The sequence below is a fragment of the Solea solea genome, chromosome 8 (assembly GCF_958295425.1).
Source record: "Solea solea chromosome 8, fSolSol10.1, whole genome shotgun sequence".
NCBI classification, from domain to species: Eukaryota; Metazoa; Chordata; class Actinopteri; order Pleuronectiformes; family Soleidae; genus Solea; species Solea solea.
In genome coordinates, this window is record NC_081141.1 from 4,083,157 (window position 1) to 4,102,173 (window position 19,017).

The 19,017-nt window shown below is 43.9% G+C and overlaps 1 protein-coding gene across 3 annotated transcripts; it reads left to right on the top strand.

Moving 5' to 3' along the window:
* Positions 1 to 60: 60 nt before the first annotated feature.
* On the top strand, positions 61 to 18,907 carry LOC131463964 (paxillin-like). Of its 3 annotated transcripts, XM_058636163.1 has the most exons (14): positions 61 to 212; positions 10,640 to 10,848; positions 10,922 to 11,007; positions 11,102 to 11,241; positions 11,330 to 11,513; positions 12,179 to 12,293; positions 12,427 to 13,698; positions 14,422 to 14,688; positions 14,811 to 15,245; positions 15,393 to 15,554; positions 15,660 to 15,833; positions 15,928 to 16,009; positions 16,118 to 16,266; positions 16,676 to 18,907. In XM_058636163.1, the coding sequence occupies exons 1-14, from the start codon at positions 200 to 202 to the stop codon at positions 16,940 to 16,942; spliced, it is 3,555 nt and encodes a 1,184-aa protein (XP_058492146.1). In that variant the 5' UTR covers positions 61 to 199; the 3' UTR covers positions 16,943 to 18,907. The 3 variants fall into 3 exon arrangements, with proteins under 3 accessions (XP_058492146.1, XP_058492148.1, XP_058492147.1); XM_058636165.1 differs by lacking the exons at positions 12,427 to 13,698; positions 14,422 to 14,688; positions 14,811 to 15,245; XM_058636164.1 differs by lacking the exons at positions 14,811 to 15,245; positions 15,393 to 15,554; positions 15,660 to 15,833; ... (1 more) ...; positions 16,118 to 16,266; positions 16,676 to 18,907 and having other exon boundaries at positions 12,427 to 14,467.
* The last annotated feature ends 110 nt before the right edge of the window (positions 18,908 to 19,017 follow it).

Here is a 19,017-nt window from a genome sequence, read left to right on the forward strand (position 1 = left end):
GCTAGATCAACGAGGCCCAGATAGAGCGCGCGCTCACGTGAAGTACACATGCACATAATGTAGCGCGTTCACGCGAGCAACCCTGACCAACTTCCAGCAGCAGCAGTGAATAAGTTCGGGGGGTAAATCCAGACTTGTCAAAGAGTCAATAAACCTCAGCGAACACGAAACTGACGAGCTCCACAGCCGGGCAGTCAACATGGACGACCTAGGTGAGTCCAGGAGCGGGTTTATTTCATTTTTAACCTCCTTGTTTTTGCTACAGCGGTCACTTTGAGTGAGGAGAACCGAGCAGCGGAGAGGAGCAGGGTGGAGAAGTTAACGTTACGACGAGATTTGATGAAAAAAAAAAGTGTTTGTGTCGCAGTGGAGTTACACAGCTGAAGTTTTACACTACACTGAAGCCGAGTGACTGTTTGACACGTTTTAAATTCGACTTTTTATATCGCTGTGATTTACAGCAGCTTGACAGTCGTTAGCCTTTAACCACCATCTCGTTTCAAACTCTCCCCTGTGTGTGTGTGTGTGTGTGTTTGTGGTAATAACAACATGGTCTGCCGTTAATTTTAATGCACTAGTATGGGATGAATCTGTGTGCCAGAGGGAGGAGATGTTTGGCTGACATTTTAACATTACCTCCTCAACTCCTGCCCCCAGGCTGCTCATTCCAGCTTTGAAGTGGTGGAGTCAACAGGCCTCCTCCTCATTTAGAGACTGCTCACTACAGCACAGTGTCAACTCAGCCCAGGCTCTGCTGCTCATTTATAACCTACCTCAGTCCAGTGAGGCAGATGGAGCTGCTGGTGATTAGGGGTTTTCCCCCATAATCCATTAATCTGTTGTTTATTTTCTCTATTAATGGATTTATTAGTTGTTTGGTTCATAAATGTCTGTGAATGCTGGAGAATGTTGAAGAGTGCTCCTCAAAGTGTAACTACTGATATATACATATACATTGATTGAATAACTCTAAAGGTCCAGTGTGTTGAATGGAATTGATTTATTGAACAAAATGTGATCGCCTCCACTACACTGGGTGCGATTTCCCCACATTCAGCTTATTAATATTAAAAAACATTTTGGTTGAACTATTGCGGAGCAGAAAAAGATTTAGTTTACATTATCTTGATGTGTTGAGAAACTGAGTGCGTTAGTGCAGTCACAGCCACATGTATTTGAAATTTTGGTTTTAGTCAAATTACCACAATTCATTTTTTTCTAATGTCATGTAAACTGACTGAAACTGAAGAGTGCAACAAACATAGGACTCCTCTGCTCCCCCGGTGCTCGTTCCCAAATACATCGGGGATTATAAATTCATGGGGAGTATATTCAATTTCTGCCATCAAAGTTCTTCTGTTCTTCTGTTGTCGTCGTTATAGCGAGTAAAGAAACCAGAATACATTCTCAGTGAAGATGCTGAAAAATCTAAAAACTAAGCTGTTGATTGATTTATTTCAATATTAAATGAGCATCAAATAATTGATGCATTCGACTGACGTTTTTATTACCAAGCATACATTTGCTTTGACCCCCCATTTTTGTCAAATAGAAAGACAGAAATGTGATCAGGACATGAGCAAATACTGTATTTTATTAGATGTGTAGAAGGAAGAACCCAGGTAGAAACCTATCGCAGTGTATAGTTTAACATCCTGGCAAGCACTGCATCTATAAATCTGAGCAATAATCCTGTGGCACTACAGTTTACCATATTACTTTCTATAGTGAAAGTAACAACGGTGTATATTATGTTTATAGTCAAACATCTTATTTTGTGGCTTATTCTATTCCTACTTTGTATTTTTACACTCTTGTGTTTGGATCAATAGCATTTTATGTACTTGGATTTACTACTTGGTTTTGTGTAGAATATAAAACACTGGTTGGTTCCTGAATCCTGAACTTGTTGATTTCTTCTACTGGGCCAGTTTTCTATACTGTGTGTGTTTAGGTGTGTCAGTGCTTGTCTTTGGTCAGGAATGCATAACAGACCTTGAACTGGTGGAGCTGCAATGTCAAGCCACTGATTCTGCACAAATGCACGACTATCTGATTAATAATTTTACTATGTATTCGTAATTACTATTTACTATTGCTATTTATTAGTGTCTTTGTGGATTTACCCACCAGTTAATTCATATTTTGTTGCAGTTTTCACATTGAGTTGGTTGTATGTGACCAAAATGGTTGTCAAAGTAGGAAAGGGGAAACCTGTTACGTACAGAAGATTTTTACTGACGTGTGTTTTTGTTGTGCCGATTGTTGTGAAAGTCTGTTTGTTGGGACTGGGATATTTGGTGCAAAATGTAAAGCCATTATGTGTAACATAACAATATTATTTGGTGAGTAATAATTGAAATATTAATCGGATAAAATAGAGGATAATGCAGATTAGATGTTGTGTCAAGTGATGTCCTCAGATTGCTTGATTTGTACATGACCTCCTGCCCCTAAAGATATTCAGTTCATAAATTGAAAAGCAGAACATTTACATTAAAAACAATTTTTGTTCCTGTCAGTGCCATCTGTTTTTTTCTGCCTCTCTTTAACCAGCCCCCTCTTTAGTTCATTATCCCTTGACCTCTGACACTGAACCTCTGACCTTTATAATTTTGTTGTTACAGTTTTCACCAGCTGTTTAGTTGGCTATATTTACCTTGCTAATCCAAAATGAATCACTTGTTTTGCCTGGCAGCAGGTATCTGCCGTTAATCCTTCCATTGTACTGATCTCTCAGAGTAGAAAAGGCAGTTTAAATGGATTTGCAGATTGTTTAAGTGGCTAGACGACGGGACACATTTTGAGCCTGGGCTACTATGAGAATACCTCTAGGGCACATTGGATGCTGCCGCTGCCACGGACGAGTGAAAGGGCCGATTGTTGGTGGAGAGGGAGCCTGCAGTTTTACTGAAGTATAGTAAGAAGAGCAGGCTGAAGTAGGGGGCGAGGCTGCTTGGGAATTTCTAACACATTGCTCTGTGTTGAGGTCCAAGGCAAATGCTCTCTGGGTTATGACTCATCTCCTACCATGACCATCAGCTTCACCAAGAAGGTCCCAGTCTATCTTCAACAAGCACAAATCCTCATTCTTTTTCAGATTTTTGTGTCTTTGAGTGTTGTGGTTTTGTATCCTGACACTCACGCCACTTATAGATGAAAACGTAAACCTTTTTGGAGCAAACTCCTCCCACATCCTCCTTAATTATGCAAAAACAAACCATGTCAAATATTTGTAAATACTTAATTTCTGTGGTTTCACTGTCAGTAAAACTCCGGCTAACAAGCTCCCACAGGTCCTTGACCCGAGGCTCGCTGATGACTTGACAGGTTTACATGAAGCGGTTTGCTCTTTTTTTCCGCCCATCTCGTGGATATTGTTCTGTGACATGTTGGTCACATCTGGAGGAAGGGTTTTCCCGCTTTCTTTCAGTCCGTACCTCAGACTTCACTGTTTTCTATTTGCTGGGGCAAGAGGCCACCACTCGACTCTCTGTGAATTCTCTCAGTATCATGTAAGGTTCCGGCAGCCTGACCTCACTCACACGGTTGTGTTGTCCTGCTCTGTATCTGCAGGTTAACACTGAAGCAGAATGGATTAGTATAGCCATGCGTGAGGCGTGAGGGAGAATATCTATCAAATGCCATTGAAGTCCCTTTGTGGTGTGGCAGTTTGATGAGTTGCATATTAGTTGGTGATATACAGTATTAAAGGGGCACTTTCATCCGTTTTTTCCCCACTTGGTCAAATGAAGAATAAACTTAAAATTTTTATGACGTTGCTGTGTTTGTTACTTCACATTCTATTACATAATCAGTAGTAGTAGTAGTAGTAGTAGGGCTTTTATTTTCTTTGAAGGAAGTGACTTTGATGTCAACCTTTTGTCAAAGGCTCGAATAACATTAATCTCTGGAAATTAGTAAAGAAACTGTGTATATTTTTTGGGTGAAGTGGCCCCTTGCATCACAATATAAACTGTATTCTTAAGACGTATGTGTACAATATTTTGCCACGGTTTGTTCCTTTTTAATAATTTCTTACTTTTTGAACGTTTTACTAAAAGCTGCATTTGGTGATTTTTAATGTTGATGTTATTATTCAGCTGAAATGTTGTAACATTACGTGTATGCTGACTGAGACCTTCACCTGATAACGGGCTCTGTCAAGCAATGCTGTCAGACCTGAGTCGGGGGTGGGGTGTTCGTCTGTCTGCAGCGGTAGCGCTGGGTACTGTTGGTTCGTTTGGGTGAACCAACTGAACTGAATCACTTACTGAAACAATTCATTCTTCTCACAGTTCAGCTGATCTCTGCTGTGACTCCAGTGAGACAGGATCAGCGGTTCAGACTCGGCTTAATGCAAGAATTACAGTATATTTACTGTACTGTAAGTGCTGCATTCTGATCTCGCCACCTTTTCATAGTTTCTGCAGCATGTTGAAACCTACAATATGACTGTGTGAGTTCTTCTCGCTATGAGGAAACAGTACACAGTACTGTCCCCTAAATTGGATGATGTTTACAGTAAAACATTGTGATGGGCGATGATATCGTCGTCGGGATGGAGAGCCACCATCGTGATGTCGGTTAGCCGTCAGCACAACTCTGTGTACTGATGCATCAAGTGATTCGTTCACTCACTGAGTCAGTTCACCAGTTCAGTGATTCAGCGGTTTAAACTGCCTGAGCTAATCCCAGAACAATGCCAAACTTTAGATCTTTAAAAGAAAATGTGTGCTAAACTCCAACATCGAACTCAATAACTCTGCCGGAGTCTTCACTCCAGTCATACAGGAAGAACTGAACGATTTGATGAACACATTTTTTGAACAAATCTTTTGATTGAACTGATTCTTAAGATTCAGTACACCGAAAAGAACTGTTGTTCCCATCACTGCTGAACGACTAGATTTTTTTTTTGGGAGCATTAGAATTCCCTTCGCTTCTCAAACTTGTTTGTGTTTTCAGTCCAATGCTACGTTCCATTAACAAAATGACATAATTCTGTCTTAAATAATTAAAACTAAACTCACTTTGGAAAGTCACGGTCAGGCAGGTTCCTCGATTCCAGAACAACACTGCTTAGCCAAGTTTTTTTTTATTTTACCAACCTTGCATTACTCGATAAAGTGTGTGTTGACACGTTCCAAGTCAAACAATTGAAGAGGAAATTGATTAAATGGAAAACAGCACACAGTAGTGTTAAGTAACCTGCCAATACACACACATTACCTCATCTTACAAACATCTGAGAAAAACCACCACAGGGCACAGGTACTCTTTATCACTGCCAGGCCACAAAACCACTCTGTTTTACACACACACAGACAGACACAGAGGCCCATGTATATCTGCTGGAGGTGGTTATGTTGGCTGAAACAACAGCACCTGTTACACGTGCCTTTAAACAGTCAGCAGTCCCGCTAGATTTACTATAACTACCAGTTGATCACCATGTAGAGGAAGGCCATATTCTCCAGGCAAGAGTAAGAGTTGGCTGTTGTAGAAGCAGCGGGACCTTAAATGTTTACAGCATTTGTGCAGCATACCAAAAGATCTTAGAAGGTCTTTAGTGGTTGCTGCGTCCCCGTGTATCTGCTGTACAGAGTTTGTGTTACGAGACTAGCTATCATCACCCCGCGAGAGCTGCAAGGCTAGTGCATACCGCCCCTAACCACTGGGCTCCATGGCTAGGCTAGAGAGAAGCTAGTGACAGTAAATCAGTTCTGCTCCTGAGCTCCACACCCATCCTGTTCTGGGTCTGGGGAAGAGAGCGCTACATAGCTGACCTCATCGCTTAGGCAACAGACCCTGCTCGACATCCTGAGGAAACAGAGGCGAAAAACAATGAGCGGAGTCATTGCTGGAGGCCGGCAAACACTGGTAGATGTGCCAGCTGTAGTCCTGTTAGTCTGTGTTCTGGCTGTTTAAAATGTTTTCTTGTCAGTGCAGTGTTGCCACATTGTTTCTTCAGTTGCGGCACCCTTTACTCTTCCCCTCTTCCCAAGCCAATTCCACACCTTCCTTTTTTCCAGGTCTTGTAACTTGGCCCAGGGAACAATGCGGATAATTTTCCTGACAGCTCTGTGTAATGGAGTAGAAATCAAGAGTCACTGCTGGATTTTTCTAACAGTACTCACGTTGGGGAAACCTGAAGTCATACTGTATTTAAAGATGGGGGATCTTCATGTCTCTTAATAGGTCAGGAAATCTCACTTAGAAAAGCCCCACTAACAATAACTGTATGACACAGTTAGTCTTATATCTATATTTTTGTGACATTTTACAGTGTCACTAATAACTGGCATAATACCTGATATATACTAGAGGCTGGCATCTCCTCCTGCTCCTAATTCAATCATGAATTCTCAGATTTTAAACGTACAGAAATACAACCTGCAACTAGTGGGAAATTGAAAAAATAATTTCAGTAACAATTTCAAGGGAGTTTTTCTGGTTGTGGTTTTTATTTCAGGGATTTCAGTCAGTGTGTTTTAAGAAAGACAAGACACTCTTTGAGTCGTCCTCATCCTTCTGTCCTACCCAATTACTATGACACAAACGACTACTCACTGACATAGAGTCCTCACATATGTGTGACTATGAATGTGTCTTCAGTGAGCGGGTGTTACATCAGTCTTTAGACTTACCCCCATCATATGAATTACTGGTCTGTGGGGAAGTGCTTTTATTTTGGTCCAGCAGTCTCTCTCAAGGAGGGGGGGGGGCAGAGTGTCATCTTTCAGATATGGGGCTGCTTGGCAGGGTACAGTATTTTTAGGTATGTTTATTTTGAAGAAGAATCACCCTAAGATGCCTCCGTCTTTCTGATTGTATGCGGCTACACTCATTCATTCTTTGTCTGTGTAGCTGTGCGTGTTGCACTGTAGAAAGAGGTTGACATTTATAAGCATTGAGGTATGTTTTTCATTTATTTCTCTTGTGAAATATTATGTTATTTTTTATTTATTTTTTACTGAAATCATTTCATTCTCTGTCCCTGGTTTCTGCTGAGGCTTCCCTGTCTGTCTCACTGGCATCTCACCCTCCACCCCCTCTCCTTGGCCTCAGCCTGTCTTGTTTGATATAAATATCATGTCAGGCTGGCCGGCCTGATGGGTAGGGTTTCGGTGTGGGGCTGTGGCCAGTACTGCTGCTTTTTTGCACCCTGGCTATAACAGGTGAGCCATCACTGTTGCCCACGTATTAATGAAAAAATATTATCCCTGTCGCTGCCTGTTCTGCACTGTACTTCACACTCTGTGGGAAGTGGGCAGTGCAAACATTGACATCTCCCTTATCCTGGAATTCAAAGCACGCAGTAGTTATGCTGTAGTTGGTGGAATGGGACCTGTAATTGTCAACACATTATTTTCATTTTCTGGACTGACAGAAAGTGTTTTGTATTCAAGCACATTCCCTACCAGCTCTGTACCTAGAGTCCTGTGGCACTGTAGGAATGTGTGTGTATGTGTGTGTGTGCTCTCTGCTTCAGTAGATTTCATGGCAAAGCATCATTTTGATTCTTGAAGTGGAGCGAGGAATGCGTGGAATTCCCCGTGCACCTTCACTCTCATCTGATAAACACTGCAGGACTGTGGCAGGGCCTTGGGTGGGGAGGGGGTGTGCAGAGGCAAGACTGCACATGTACCCACTGCCGCAAGAATGTGTCCAATATCAACATAACTTCAGAGTTGTTTGTTGGACATAATGTAGATTAGTTAGCACAGCGTGACCACAGATGGATCCCATGACACAATGAGCCACTGTCAATATGAATCTGTTTATTGTTGAAATGAGATGCAATGTTTCATCTTTGATTCTTGAATGAATTGTTAGTGCTGGTCGCGTCCCGCTTGATCACAGCTTTATTCCTCCAGAACTTGCACAATAGACTATTGAGTGCGGATGCTCTTGGAGCAGAATTGGACTTTGTCCACTGAGGCTCGTACCCCCCTGTCTGGAATGGAAAAGATTAGCCTGTTGCTTGGCTTACAGTGCATGTTTGCATTCTTAATGCTTCTAACTCTGCAAGGATCAAACTTGTCCGAGGCTGTCCGAGGCTGTCCGTCCTAATTCCACATTCAACACTGCCCTCCTCAGGGAAATGTGGGAAGCGGGGACATTTCGGCATCATCTTTACACTGAATGTTTGTCCTTTTATGGCTTGTGTAGAATGACATCAAAGAGATGAAGTTGATAGTTGATCATAAATAACGTGTATGGTGATGTAAAGTGGAAATTGGAGCAGCTAAAATGAATTTCTACATGTGTTAATCTCCATCCAAGTGCCATCCATGTGAGGGAATTCATGTGCTGATTGTTTTCTTTGTTTTTTTAATATGAGAAGAAAATGCTCTGCTTCCAAAACCCTAATGTGACCTGAATTGTCCCTATGTCTTCTTCAAAGCCCTTTTGATGCTTTGCAATTTACTTGAATGCAGGCAGGGTGCATCATAGTTTGATTTAATCATTGAATCACTGAATATGTGACAGACCACCCCCTGTGTGGTGTCCATTTATTCTGGATTTCATGGGCCTCGGCCTTATTCACAGATGTGTAGTATCAGCAGGTGGTAGGGTGTATAATTGCAAAGATACTATTTTAGACGAGTCTCAGAAACTTGGCTCCGACTCTTGAGTGTTTTGGAAGACCTCAGGCAGCACAGCCATCCTCTCTGTCAAGGCTTGAAAGAACTTTCTAGGAATAAATGACTATAATTAGTAGTTTTCAGCTCTGATAAAAAAAATAAATGTCAAAATAATACCTGCAATCCCACACATGACTTACCTTTGACCCCAAACCAGTCAGGGTATATTTCCACGCGGAGACTTTGTTTTATGAGCGACAAAGTCAACTTCAGTTGGACCTTGTTTAGCATGTCAGCACCAGGTGCAGATTATTTTGAGCTGGTCGTGATATTTCAGCACATTTGCACAGACACGGGCTACTTACTGAGCTTACTGCTTTAAATAGGCTCGTGCTCCCATGCGGTTTATGTCAAACTTCATGACTAAAACATTTCGCTCCTGGGGCAGGAGGAGAGTCCCACTTCATCTGACACTTGAGTCTAGTTCATCCGTGTTTAACATTTAAAGTTTTGTCTACTGGTGTCGTCTACTTCAGCTTGAACGCAACTGTCTGACATTTGATATGTGACAAATAATAAGGAGATAATACACTGAGGGTTTAGAATAGGAATGGGTTCAAACCACTTTTTCGAGTCCAAGGCGATAACGCTAGTCTTATTAATACCGATATCAGTCTAATACAGTCACGCCAGTATACTGAGAATTTTTGTGTGTTTGTTATTAGGTACAATATGATTGTTGAAAGATTGCTGTCGGGTAGTTTTGGCCCTCAAACCACTCCCCCCAGGTCACTGGCAGCATGTTATCTCAGTCTTTGTGTGGATGCCTCACACACACACACACACACATATATATGTTTCAGGCTGGAGGATATCACTGGTACAACAGGTGGAAAGAATAATGTGAGTACTGACACTAGACTATGCTAAATGTTTGTGTTGCTCGCTTTACCTGACCTACCATATATTTTTAAAATCACGCTGTTTATCATCATTACATATATATTGTGTTATTGTAATGACGTTATTTTCTGGATGCTTTGTGTGTGTGTGTATGGTCAGGTGTCTGCCTCTGAGCAGTACGGTGGCTTCATGTGCTGTACACGTCGGCTTTAAGATTTATAATTATGTTGAAATAACACCCAGGGAAAAGAAGCTGTATTTCATAACTAACAGACGCCTCCATTGTTCCATTGTCACTGATTTTGGAGCTCAAAAGTTCAGTGATTGCTTGAAGCAGACTATAACAGCTCCGTGGCTCTGTAGTGTAAAACAGTATGCAGTCGGTGATTGGGCTCTATTCTTGACGGGCTGAGGATGGATGGATTGTGTGATGTAAGGGTCTATTTTGTTGCTGCATTCCTCTGAACAGTCAGCATGGTAACACCGTGCCCCCTTCAGCCCCTGGACCAGATCCAGAAACACTTTGTGTCCGTCTGCCTCTTTGTCCTCGTCGTTGTTAAGTTCACAGCCATAAAACAAAGATTCAGCACATTACTCACAGAGGTATTATACACTGAAATGACACATCAAACTCATTGACAGCAGGGTTGTATTTATAGGTTGATGGAAAACAATGCGTTGTGGCTTAGAGTGAGATATTTCATGAAGGTGTAACGAGGTTGCGTACTGTGATGTACTTACTTTGCCGTGACACTGACTGGGCCTTACTTTATTGCAAATGAATGATATGTGTGAGGAGAAACCTTTATTTTGGTTGACATAGAATGAGGAAGTGGATCTAAGTCGCCACCATTGTTTCTTTACGGCCTAACACCACAGTCGGTAGTCGCCTCAGAGAGCCCAGCAATCCCAGTAAATCATTTACTGGTCTCCACTGCAACCATGTTTGCAGGAAGCGTATAGACAGAACACTGCAGGATTGTATGCGTCGCGTGGTACAATTTGGAGAAAAATGGTAATTCATTAGAGAGTAAGACAAGTTTAAAATGGTTTTGTGTTTAAAAGTTCTTACGCAAGTACATTTTCTCCCAATTAAATTCAGACGTTGAACAAATAAGTTAAATGTGAACATTGCATTTTTCCAGACGCGTTGCTGGCAGACCTGGAATCAACAACATCCCACATCTCAAAGCGGCCGGTGTTCTTGCCCGAGGAGACCCCCTACTCCATCCCTACGGGAGGACACTCCTACCAGGATGTGTCAGTTCCACCTCCGGTGCCCCCTCCACCCTCAGCTGAGGCTCTGAATGGTTCACTGGTAGACCGGTTGGATTCCCATCACTCATCTCAGCAGGTAAATCATACGGAATAAATTGAAAGCCCAGTTAGAAGTGTTTAAATTTAACTGACTGATTTGTTCTCTGCAGTCGTTAGGTTCAGCACAGAAGAGCTCATGGTCCAGGGACAGTAGCAGCTCTCCGTTGTCTCACATTGAGGAAGACCACGTCTACAGGTAGTCTGTCGTGCACTTCAAGCTTTGTGAAATATTTGGCTCTTTTGTTATGAAGGTTCGTGATCAACTGTCAGCCCTTATGTGTCCTCTTCAGTTTCCCAAACAAACAGAAGTCCTCAGACTCATCAACAGCAGCCATGACGTCTGCCCTGGGCAGTAACCTCTCGGAGCTCGACAGGCTGCTGTTGGAGCTGAATGCAGTGCAGCAGAGCTCCCCGTCATTCCCCACAACAGGTACACTAGACACTAAGCCTTCAGCTTGCCGTTGAGCTTTAACAGTGCTGTTTGTGGTGAGTTAGTCATACTGTTACTGTGTCCTCAGAGGAGGCAGCTCCACCCTTACCTTCATGCAGCATCACCCACTATGAGAATGGCAGTGGCCCCGACATCCTTGTGAGCCCTCCGCCTCTGGAGAAACCCAAGAGGAACGGAACGAGGTTGGATGAAACTCGACCAACTGTGGAGAGTCTGCTGGACGAGCTCGAGGGCTCGGTGCCTTCCCCCAGGTACAGACGGCCTGTCACTTACAATTTCTCTTGAACTAACAGTATGTCATTCATGCGCTGAAAAGCGACCACATTGGAGGGTGATGGGTCTGCAGGAAAATGTCAATTAATTATATCTTTCCCCTTTCACTGCTGTTAAAGCAAATATAAGTGATGTTTCACCGACTAAAACTTCACCACACTTTTCCACCTCAGCCAAGCCTAAAACATTTTTGCGAAACATTTTATTTGTGCTCAGAATTCTTTGTGTGCAAAACTTAAAACTGATTGTTAGACGCACCCTTATGCGATTTTAAATTGGGACATTGTGTGATCATCTGTACCATCTGATATTGAACTGTCCATCCTCACATGCATATGTTTCCTCAGTTTAACAAGACTATTTTACTCTTTTTGATGTGTTTTGATCAGTTTAAGCAATTGCCCTACGGATTAACAAAGTTTCTTTTTCTGATTCTGAACTACAATGATACAGATCAAATGTAAACACATGATGCGAGTCATGTAGTCTGTTGGCTGTCTCTGTTATGTTCAAAGCAGTTTCAAAAACTATAGAATGTAAAAATGTTAGCACAGTGTCTGTTTAAGGAACTTCGTTGAAGTCACTGTGGTGTGTTACAGATACTTTTATTCTTTGTATAATAAATGTTTTGTGTATTTTCCAGCCCTCCTGCTTGTCACAGCGATGTAGACTCCCCCTCTCAGCAGCAGGCCAGAATTTCAGCTTCCTGTGCCACAAGGGAGCTTGACGAGCTCATGGCGTCTCTGTCTGACTTCAAGGTAAAAGGCAGATAACTAAGTAAAAATGGAAAAGCCTTATTTAATCAACAAACTCTTGCTTGGAAATCTGTCACTGTCCCCGTGATTTTCTCTCCTTTTCCGCTGCTTACTCTCTAATTTCTTTCTTCTCTAGCCCAGTTCTTTGGGCTCTCTGCTGGAACCAGTTCGAGCATCTTCCGGTTCTCCTCATCCTCCAGTCTGTTCCTCCATCACCCCAGTCGCATCTCCTTATCTAAATCTGTCCCGCCCGTCTACCTGTGCCTCTCCCCTCTTTTCTTTGCCTGCTGGTCTAGAGTTGCACATAGATGAAGATGGAGGAGACGGTGGCTCACGGATGTCCCATCTAAACCGCCTCCCTCTCCACAGTCCTATATCCTCCCTTTCTGCAGCCAGTGATCTAGACATGGACTCTGCCCTTGATATCTCTGCCTCCATGCTCTCGTATCAAACCAAGTCCCTGCTCGTCCTCTCTCATTCTGCGTCATCTAACTCCAACCTGACGAGAAATAGCTCAAGTCCCTCCAATACCACCACCACCCCCTCCCTCACTTCAGTTAACACTGTCCTGGACCACAAGTCCTCAAAGTGCTCCAGTCCATCTGTAGAACGTGTCTCGCCCTCAAATAACGTCGGTAAATTCTCTTATGGTCCTGAGGCTATTAACAAGGGCTCCACTTCTTTTCATGACCTTGATTTAAATTCCTTCACCCCTCCTCACTCAGTGACAAAGACTCCGTCCCCCCTCCCTGCTACTCTGTCTGTATCTCCACCTTCTGTACACACTTCTTCAAAAACATCCTCACCATCAAGGGTTTCTCCTTTGATGGTCCCGTCTCCGATGGCCTACGCTGGCCCCGGCACACAGCTGGTGGAGCCCGCACCTGATGGCCAGAGAGCCAGCCCCTTCACTGTGCAGCAACGCCCCATGGAGGAGCCATCACTGGATGAGGCACTTGACAAGCTGCTACAGATGAGTTTTGCACAGAATCATTCACATGCGGAGGAATCACAGTTGAACATGGAGGCGCAGTGTCTGGGCAGAGGAATGCATGCTGTGCACGAGGAACTCGTCCTCCCGATGGACAGAAACAGCGTGCAGCCCGACACTTTCACCAGTGCCACCAACACCATCACGGACGACTCTGTGGACGGAGGCACTGATGGAAACGGAGAATTGGACTGGGCCGACGAAGATCTGTCCATGTCTTTCCACGACGGGCCCGACGGCACAATGACGCCTTACACCGAGAGGCCGTTCACTGATGGCAGCATGACCCCGCTGACAGAGGCCAGCTGGATGGATGAGTCCATGACCCCGTCTTCATGTCCTGGAACCCCAGATGTTGCCCTGGACCTTCCCATGATGCAGGCTCCTTATATGGACAGAGTCTCTGCGTCTGGACATGTATGCATCTCCACTGCTGCTCGACACATGCACAGCTTGTTTGGTTTACATTTAGCTTGAGATTTTTTTGCAGCGACACAAGCTCACGTTTTTTTCAGCACCTGCTCAGAGGGTTTCTTTCACGTGCTCCTTTGAAAACATTGTGTAATATTTATTTACTAGTTTGCTCAACAGTAAAAATTCATTTGTTTGTTGCGAAAGAGACGGGGGAGAGAGAGAAGTACAGTATGTGCAACAGAGGCATGGGGTGGTTTGCAGTCACAGTGTAGGACATGTGCCTCAACCATCATGGTCATAGCTTTGTTTTCACACATCTCGCAAATCTTGGTGTTGTAAGAGAAGCCCTCTTTTAAAAAATACATTGTTTGATAAAAGACTTGTAGTAGCCCTTTCTAATCAAGAGTTTTTGTTTTGACTCTCACAAGTAACTCATTGGTTTCCAGTCACTACCAGTATGACACATAAACGACTCCCTGTTGCGTCCGAGTGTGACGTATTGACTTTTTGCTGTGAATTTGGAGTGACATTAGCATGCAGGACGTGCATGAAGCGTAACTTAAAGCCCACTAACTCGTCATTGCAGCGTCTCCGTGGCTTGTTGGACATTTGAAAAGCACGACTAATGTGACTTGCCCGCCGCTGCAGAGCTCTGCTGAAACGCTTTCAGCTGCTTTGTGATTGGAGTGATCGACATGTGATAAGCTGCTCATCATTCCACTTCAGCTAAAATCAGTGATAAGGCGGACGAAGGAGACTCCCAACGTACATCCCATGTACCGAGATGGTCTCCTGCGCAGGAAGATGGGACCCGTCATCATCAACAAGAACACTTCTCAGGATCGCCTCATAGAGGAGCTTCAAGGGAAGCTAGGGATCAACCGCTCAGAGCGACGGCGTAAACAGTCCGATGACTGGCTAACTGAGGGCGTCATTGTCATGTCCAAACCCCAGCGTTTCCGTCCTGACGGGGACAGCAGTGAGGCCGATAAGGTTGGCTTTGTGTGCTTAACAATATTTCCCAAGTTTATCTTTTTCCCCGTTAATTCACCTTCCACACTTTTTCCTTTTGTACGTCTGCTTCCTTCTCCCTGTTTTTCTCTCCTTTTCTTCAGATCATACTCCCCCCAGAGTCTCCTGTCCTTGTGAGGAAGGTGCTTCCACCTCTCTCTCCCCCAGCCCCCCGCCACCCCCCTATCGTAGAGGAACCTAAGCAACAGCCAGCTGTACAGCGACTTCTTTTTCCCATACCGCCACCCCCTCCTCCACCCCCCTGTCACCTTGCACAACCTCTACGCTACCATGAACCAGCTCCTGCTCGACCTCAGCAGATCGTAAAAGCTTCACAGCCGCCACTACCAGCCCCCATTCAGGAACCCCCTGCCCCCAAGTCAGAGCCCCCTCCTCCTCCTCCTCCTCCCCCTCCTCCTCCTCCTCGTAAAACCCCAACATATCATCCACCAGTGGAGTCAGTGACTCCAGTAGCACCCAAACTGCTGGTGTCTGTAGGCTGCCAAACAGAGTATGACCCAGTCTTCCCTCCAATGCAGGCATGAACCGCTGTCTCTTATCACTTCTGTGTTTCACATTCATAAGCAGATTTAGTAACGTGGATGTTACACACTGAGCTCAATTTTATTACATTTCATCGAGCGAGTCCCATAAGTTATAACTGTTTTCATAACCAACCCTTTCAGATCATGGCCCAAGGTAAAGGGGGTGTTCCTGGTGGGCCGCCAACACAAGTCAACAAGCTGGACAACATGCTGGGCAGCCTGCAGTCTGACCTCAACAAACTGGGAGTGCAGACAGTAGCTAAAGGGGTCTGCGGTGCCTGCTGTAAGCCAATTGTAGGACAGGTGAGAAAATATCTACAATATAAATATAAGATGTCATTTTAATTATTGCAAAAGTTTCAATACTAAATGTCTGTTTTTTTGTTATTTTTTTTAATATTTGTGTAGGTGGTAACTGCCATGGGCCGCACATGGCACCCTGAGCACTTTGTGTGCACACACTGTCAGGAGGAGATCGGCTCCAGGAACTTCTTTGAGCGCGAGGGACAGCCTTACTGTGAGACCGATTACCATAACCTGTTCTCCCCACGATGCTACTACTGCAACGGGCCCATACTGGACGTGAGTTGCTGCCGATCCTGCAATTATCTCTGCTGAGGTTTACGCTCGGTCTGTAATGAAATGCTGTCGTGTGTGTGTGTGTGTGTGTGTTCAGAAAGTCGTGACGGCGCTGGATAGGACATGGCATCCAGAACACTTCTTTTGCGCCCAGTGTGGATCCTTCTTTGGCCCAGAGGGTACTGACATTCCCTCATTTCTTTACCTTTTAGACATGTTTGATGTAGTATCAGTGTCATATTTGAGTTGTAGTTAACGTGTCATGTGTTTCTGTTTTTCCTTTGCAGGTTTCCATGAAAAGGACGGGAAGGCTTATTGCAGGAAGGATTACTTTGACATGTTTGCACCGAAATGTGGAGGTTGTGCCAGAGCCATTCTGGAGAACTACATCTCGGCGCTGAACTGCCTCTGGCATCCTGAGTGTTTTGTATGCAGGGTATGTACCGTGCTTTTCTGCCCCCTAAGCCTTGTGTGTTATTCTCTCGCTCACTGAAATGACAGCACTACTTTACTCTGCATTCGAAACAATGATAAGAATAGCAGTCATCTGCTGTCTATTAGGTCTTTTAGGTCTTTCTTTGTCAAGAATGAGTCATTTATGCATTTACATAGGCCACTTGGAAGTTGGAACAAAGAAATAAAATAAGTCCTCTGTTAACATCGTTACATCTCAGCATCTCAGCACCCGACGGGCACAGATCTTCAGCTTTATTGTGCACACACATGTCCAATTTCCTTGTTCTAGTAGCGTTTGTTATTTTACACCACAATAATCATCGATCATGTCCTAATCTTGAATGACGCAACAAGATAACAACAACGTTCCCCTGTGTCCGTGTACACAGGAGTGCTTCACCCCATTTGTGAATGGAAGTTTCTTTGAGCACGACGGTCAGCCCTACTGTGAAGTGCACTACCACGAGCGCCGCGGCTCCCTGTGCTCCGGCTGCCAGAAGCCCATCACGGGCCGCTGCATCACCGCCATGGCCAAGAAGTTCCACCCGGAGCACTTTGTGTGTGCCTTCTGCCTGAAACAGCTCAACAAAGGCACCTTTAAAGAACAAAACGACAAGCCCTACTGCCACGGCTGCTTCGTCAAGCTGTTCAGTTAGGTTCCACATTAAGTAACACACACACACACACACACACAAAAGTGTCTGAGGCATCTTTACCATATGGTGATTGTGTTTGTATCAAAGAAAGTTGTCGTTTTTTTTGAATGGTGTTGCGAGGTGTGTAGGGGTTGGGGTATGTGCATGAGGTAGAAGCAGGATCCTGTCTCAGGCAGAGGAAAAATGTGTTTGACATGTCCTTCAGAAATGTGTGAAGCTGTCCCTCCTTTAGACAGACAGACATTTATTTTTGAAGCTTTGGGGGCTCTTGAGTTGGTCAGTAGGCCTCAGGATGATGCAGACACTTTTTAAAAGATGATTTTTGTGTTTTTAATTCTCACATCATTGAGCTTTTTCATAAGAGGTGGTGAAATCTTACTGAACACTGTAGAAAAATCCATGGAATACTCTGCATGTTTGACATTGTTGCTCACTGGTTGAGTGTGTCATTTTAGGTATAATGGAAGAAAAAAAAAAGAATATATAAAGAAGCAGTTAACTAAAACAGGGAACACATTGTTTTTAACATTACAGTAAATCCCGTTTCTTACTACTCACAAGGGTGGGAAGAAAACAACAACTTTGTCTCTGTTGGAGAATCAGCGTTGGTCATTATTTTGTTTGTATTACTGTTTTTAGACGGAATCGTGACATTGGAACACTGAGTTTGCCGTTCACATGTGAAGAATTCAGCGGGGTGTTTTTTTGGGTCAGAAACAGGAAAAGGTCTCGAACACGGAGCAGGAGGGAGGGAGGGTGGTGGGCAGGGCACTCGCTTACTCACTCACTGTGAACGTTTGACCAGGTAGCTGACGGGGGTTGGGGAGAATGCCCAAACGTCAGTGGATGTCTGAAAGCAGCCCCGAAAACACCCTCGTATGAAGCTTTTAAATGTTACTGAGACAGAATCTCAAGCGCACACACACACATTTGTTTTTTTTAGCCAAAATCAAGCATGTATTGATGAATATGTGACAGTGACTGACACTGAAAGAAGGAATTCAGTATGTGGGTCTTCCACCAGGAGCTGCAGTATTCACTCTCTCAACTACATGGTTGAACAAACCTCATGTTTTTGTGCTGCCAAAATCATTCCTTATTGTCTTCACTGAAGAAAGAAACCCACCAGAAAACAGTGTCTTGCAGTTGTGGAGCCTCACAAAAGAATCTTGTGAACCTCTTTAATGACCTGTACTGTGTACTGTGAGTACACCGTGAGGATTTTTCTTGTTTGTAGTAATCCAAAGCAGCTACTTCGTAGGTAAAGCACTGGCATGCTCGGCATGTGCACGTGTTTGATAACCACTTATTTGAAGAGGGGGAGAGAGAGAGAGCGAGCTGGTGAGAAGGCATAGCAAAGGTTCTTCTGGTTCAGGAGCTGACGCATGTTCACTGTTGTAGAGAAAGGAAAGTAGACGATTGCAAACGTGCCTTTTTTGTATTTCAGCTTAATGATCATGTGCAAGTCTCTCAGTATCATGTGTAATGACACTGGCAAATTCAGCAAAAAAAATACTGACAGCAGTTGTTTTCACGTCATCCGTCTGTGCTTCTGACTGTAACACGTCGGCTGTTAAAGTGAGGGCCTGGTGGTCTACTAGAATCAACTGCGGGACTGTGATGACTCGTGTCCCTCAGCATCTGAGTAAAGTCTACTGTATGACGACCGGTCGGGTCTGCACGTGTACGTGGAGCAGATACGTCAGGCTTTTTGTCTCCTTCAGGGAATTATAGAGCCTTAACTCACTCACTCTATTTAAGAGATCATGTAACCGTTGTCTTTTCAAAACGATTTAGTAGAGTGTTTATTTAACCAAAGCCATACCTTCCTTTGTTTTTGTTTGTTCCCCTTCTTTTTTTTTTTCCCCTCCCGCTTTTCTTTTCATTTCGAATGTCAGTAGTGATGAATACTGGGATTCTCATCTCTAGACTGATTACACAAATAAATTCTGTTTTGGTATCAAACTGTTATCTGGAGGTTTTTTGTTTGTTAAAGACTTTGAAATGCTAATATTACCCCAGCGATCTTGTCCTGTGTGTCTGTTTTTTTGACCGACTCATCAAAGGAAAAACCA

Excerpts from the sequence above, each read along its gene's own strand:
- LOC131463964 (XM_058636163.1), top strand. Across the intron at positions 13,699-14,421 it reads GAGTCTCTGCGTCTGGACAT|CTAAAATCAGTGATAAGGCG; the intron begins GTATGCATCTCC and ends ATTCCACTTCAG. Across the intron at positions 16,010-16,117 it reads ATCCTTCTTTGGCCCAGAGG|GTTTCCATGAAAAGGACGGG; the intron begins GTACTGACATTC and ends TTTCCTTTGCAG.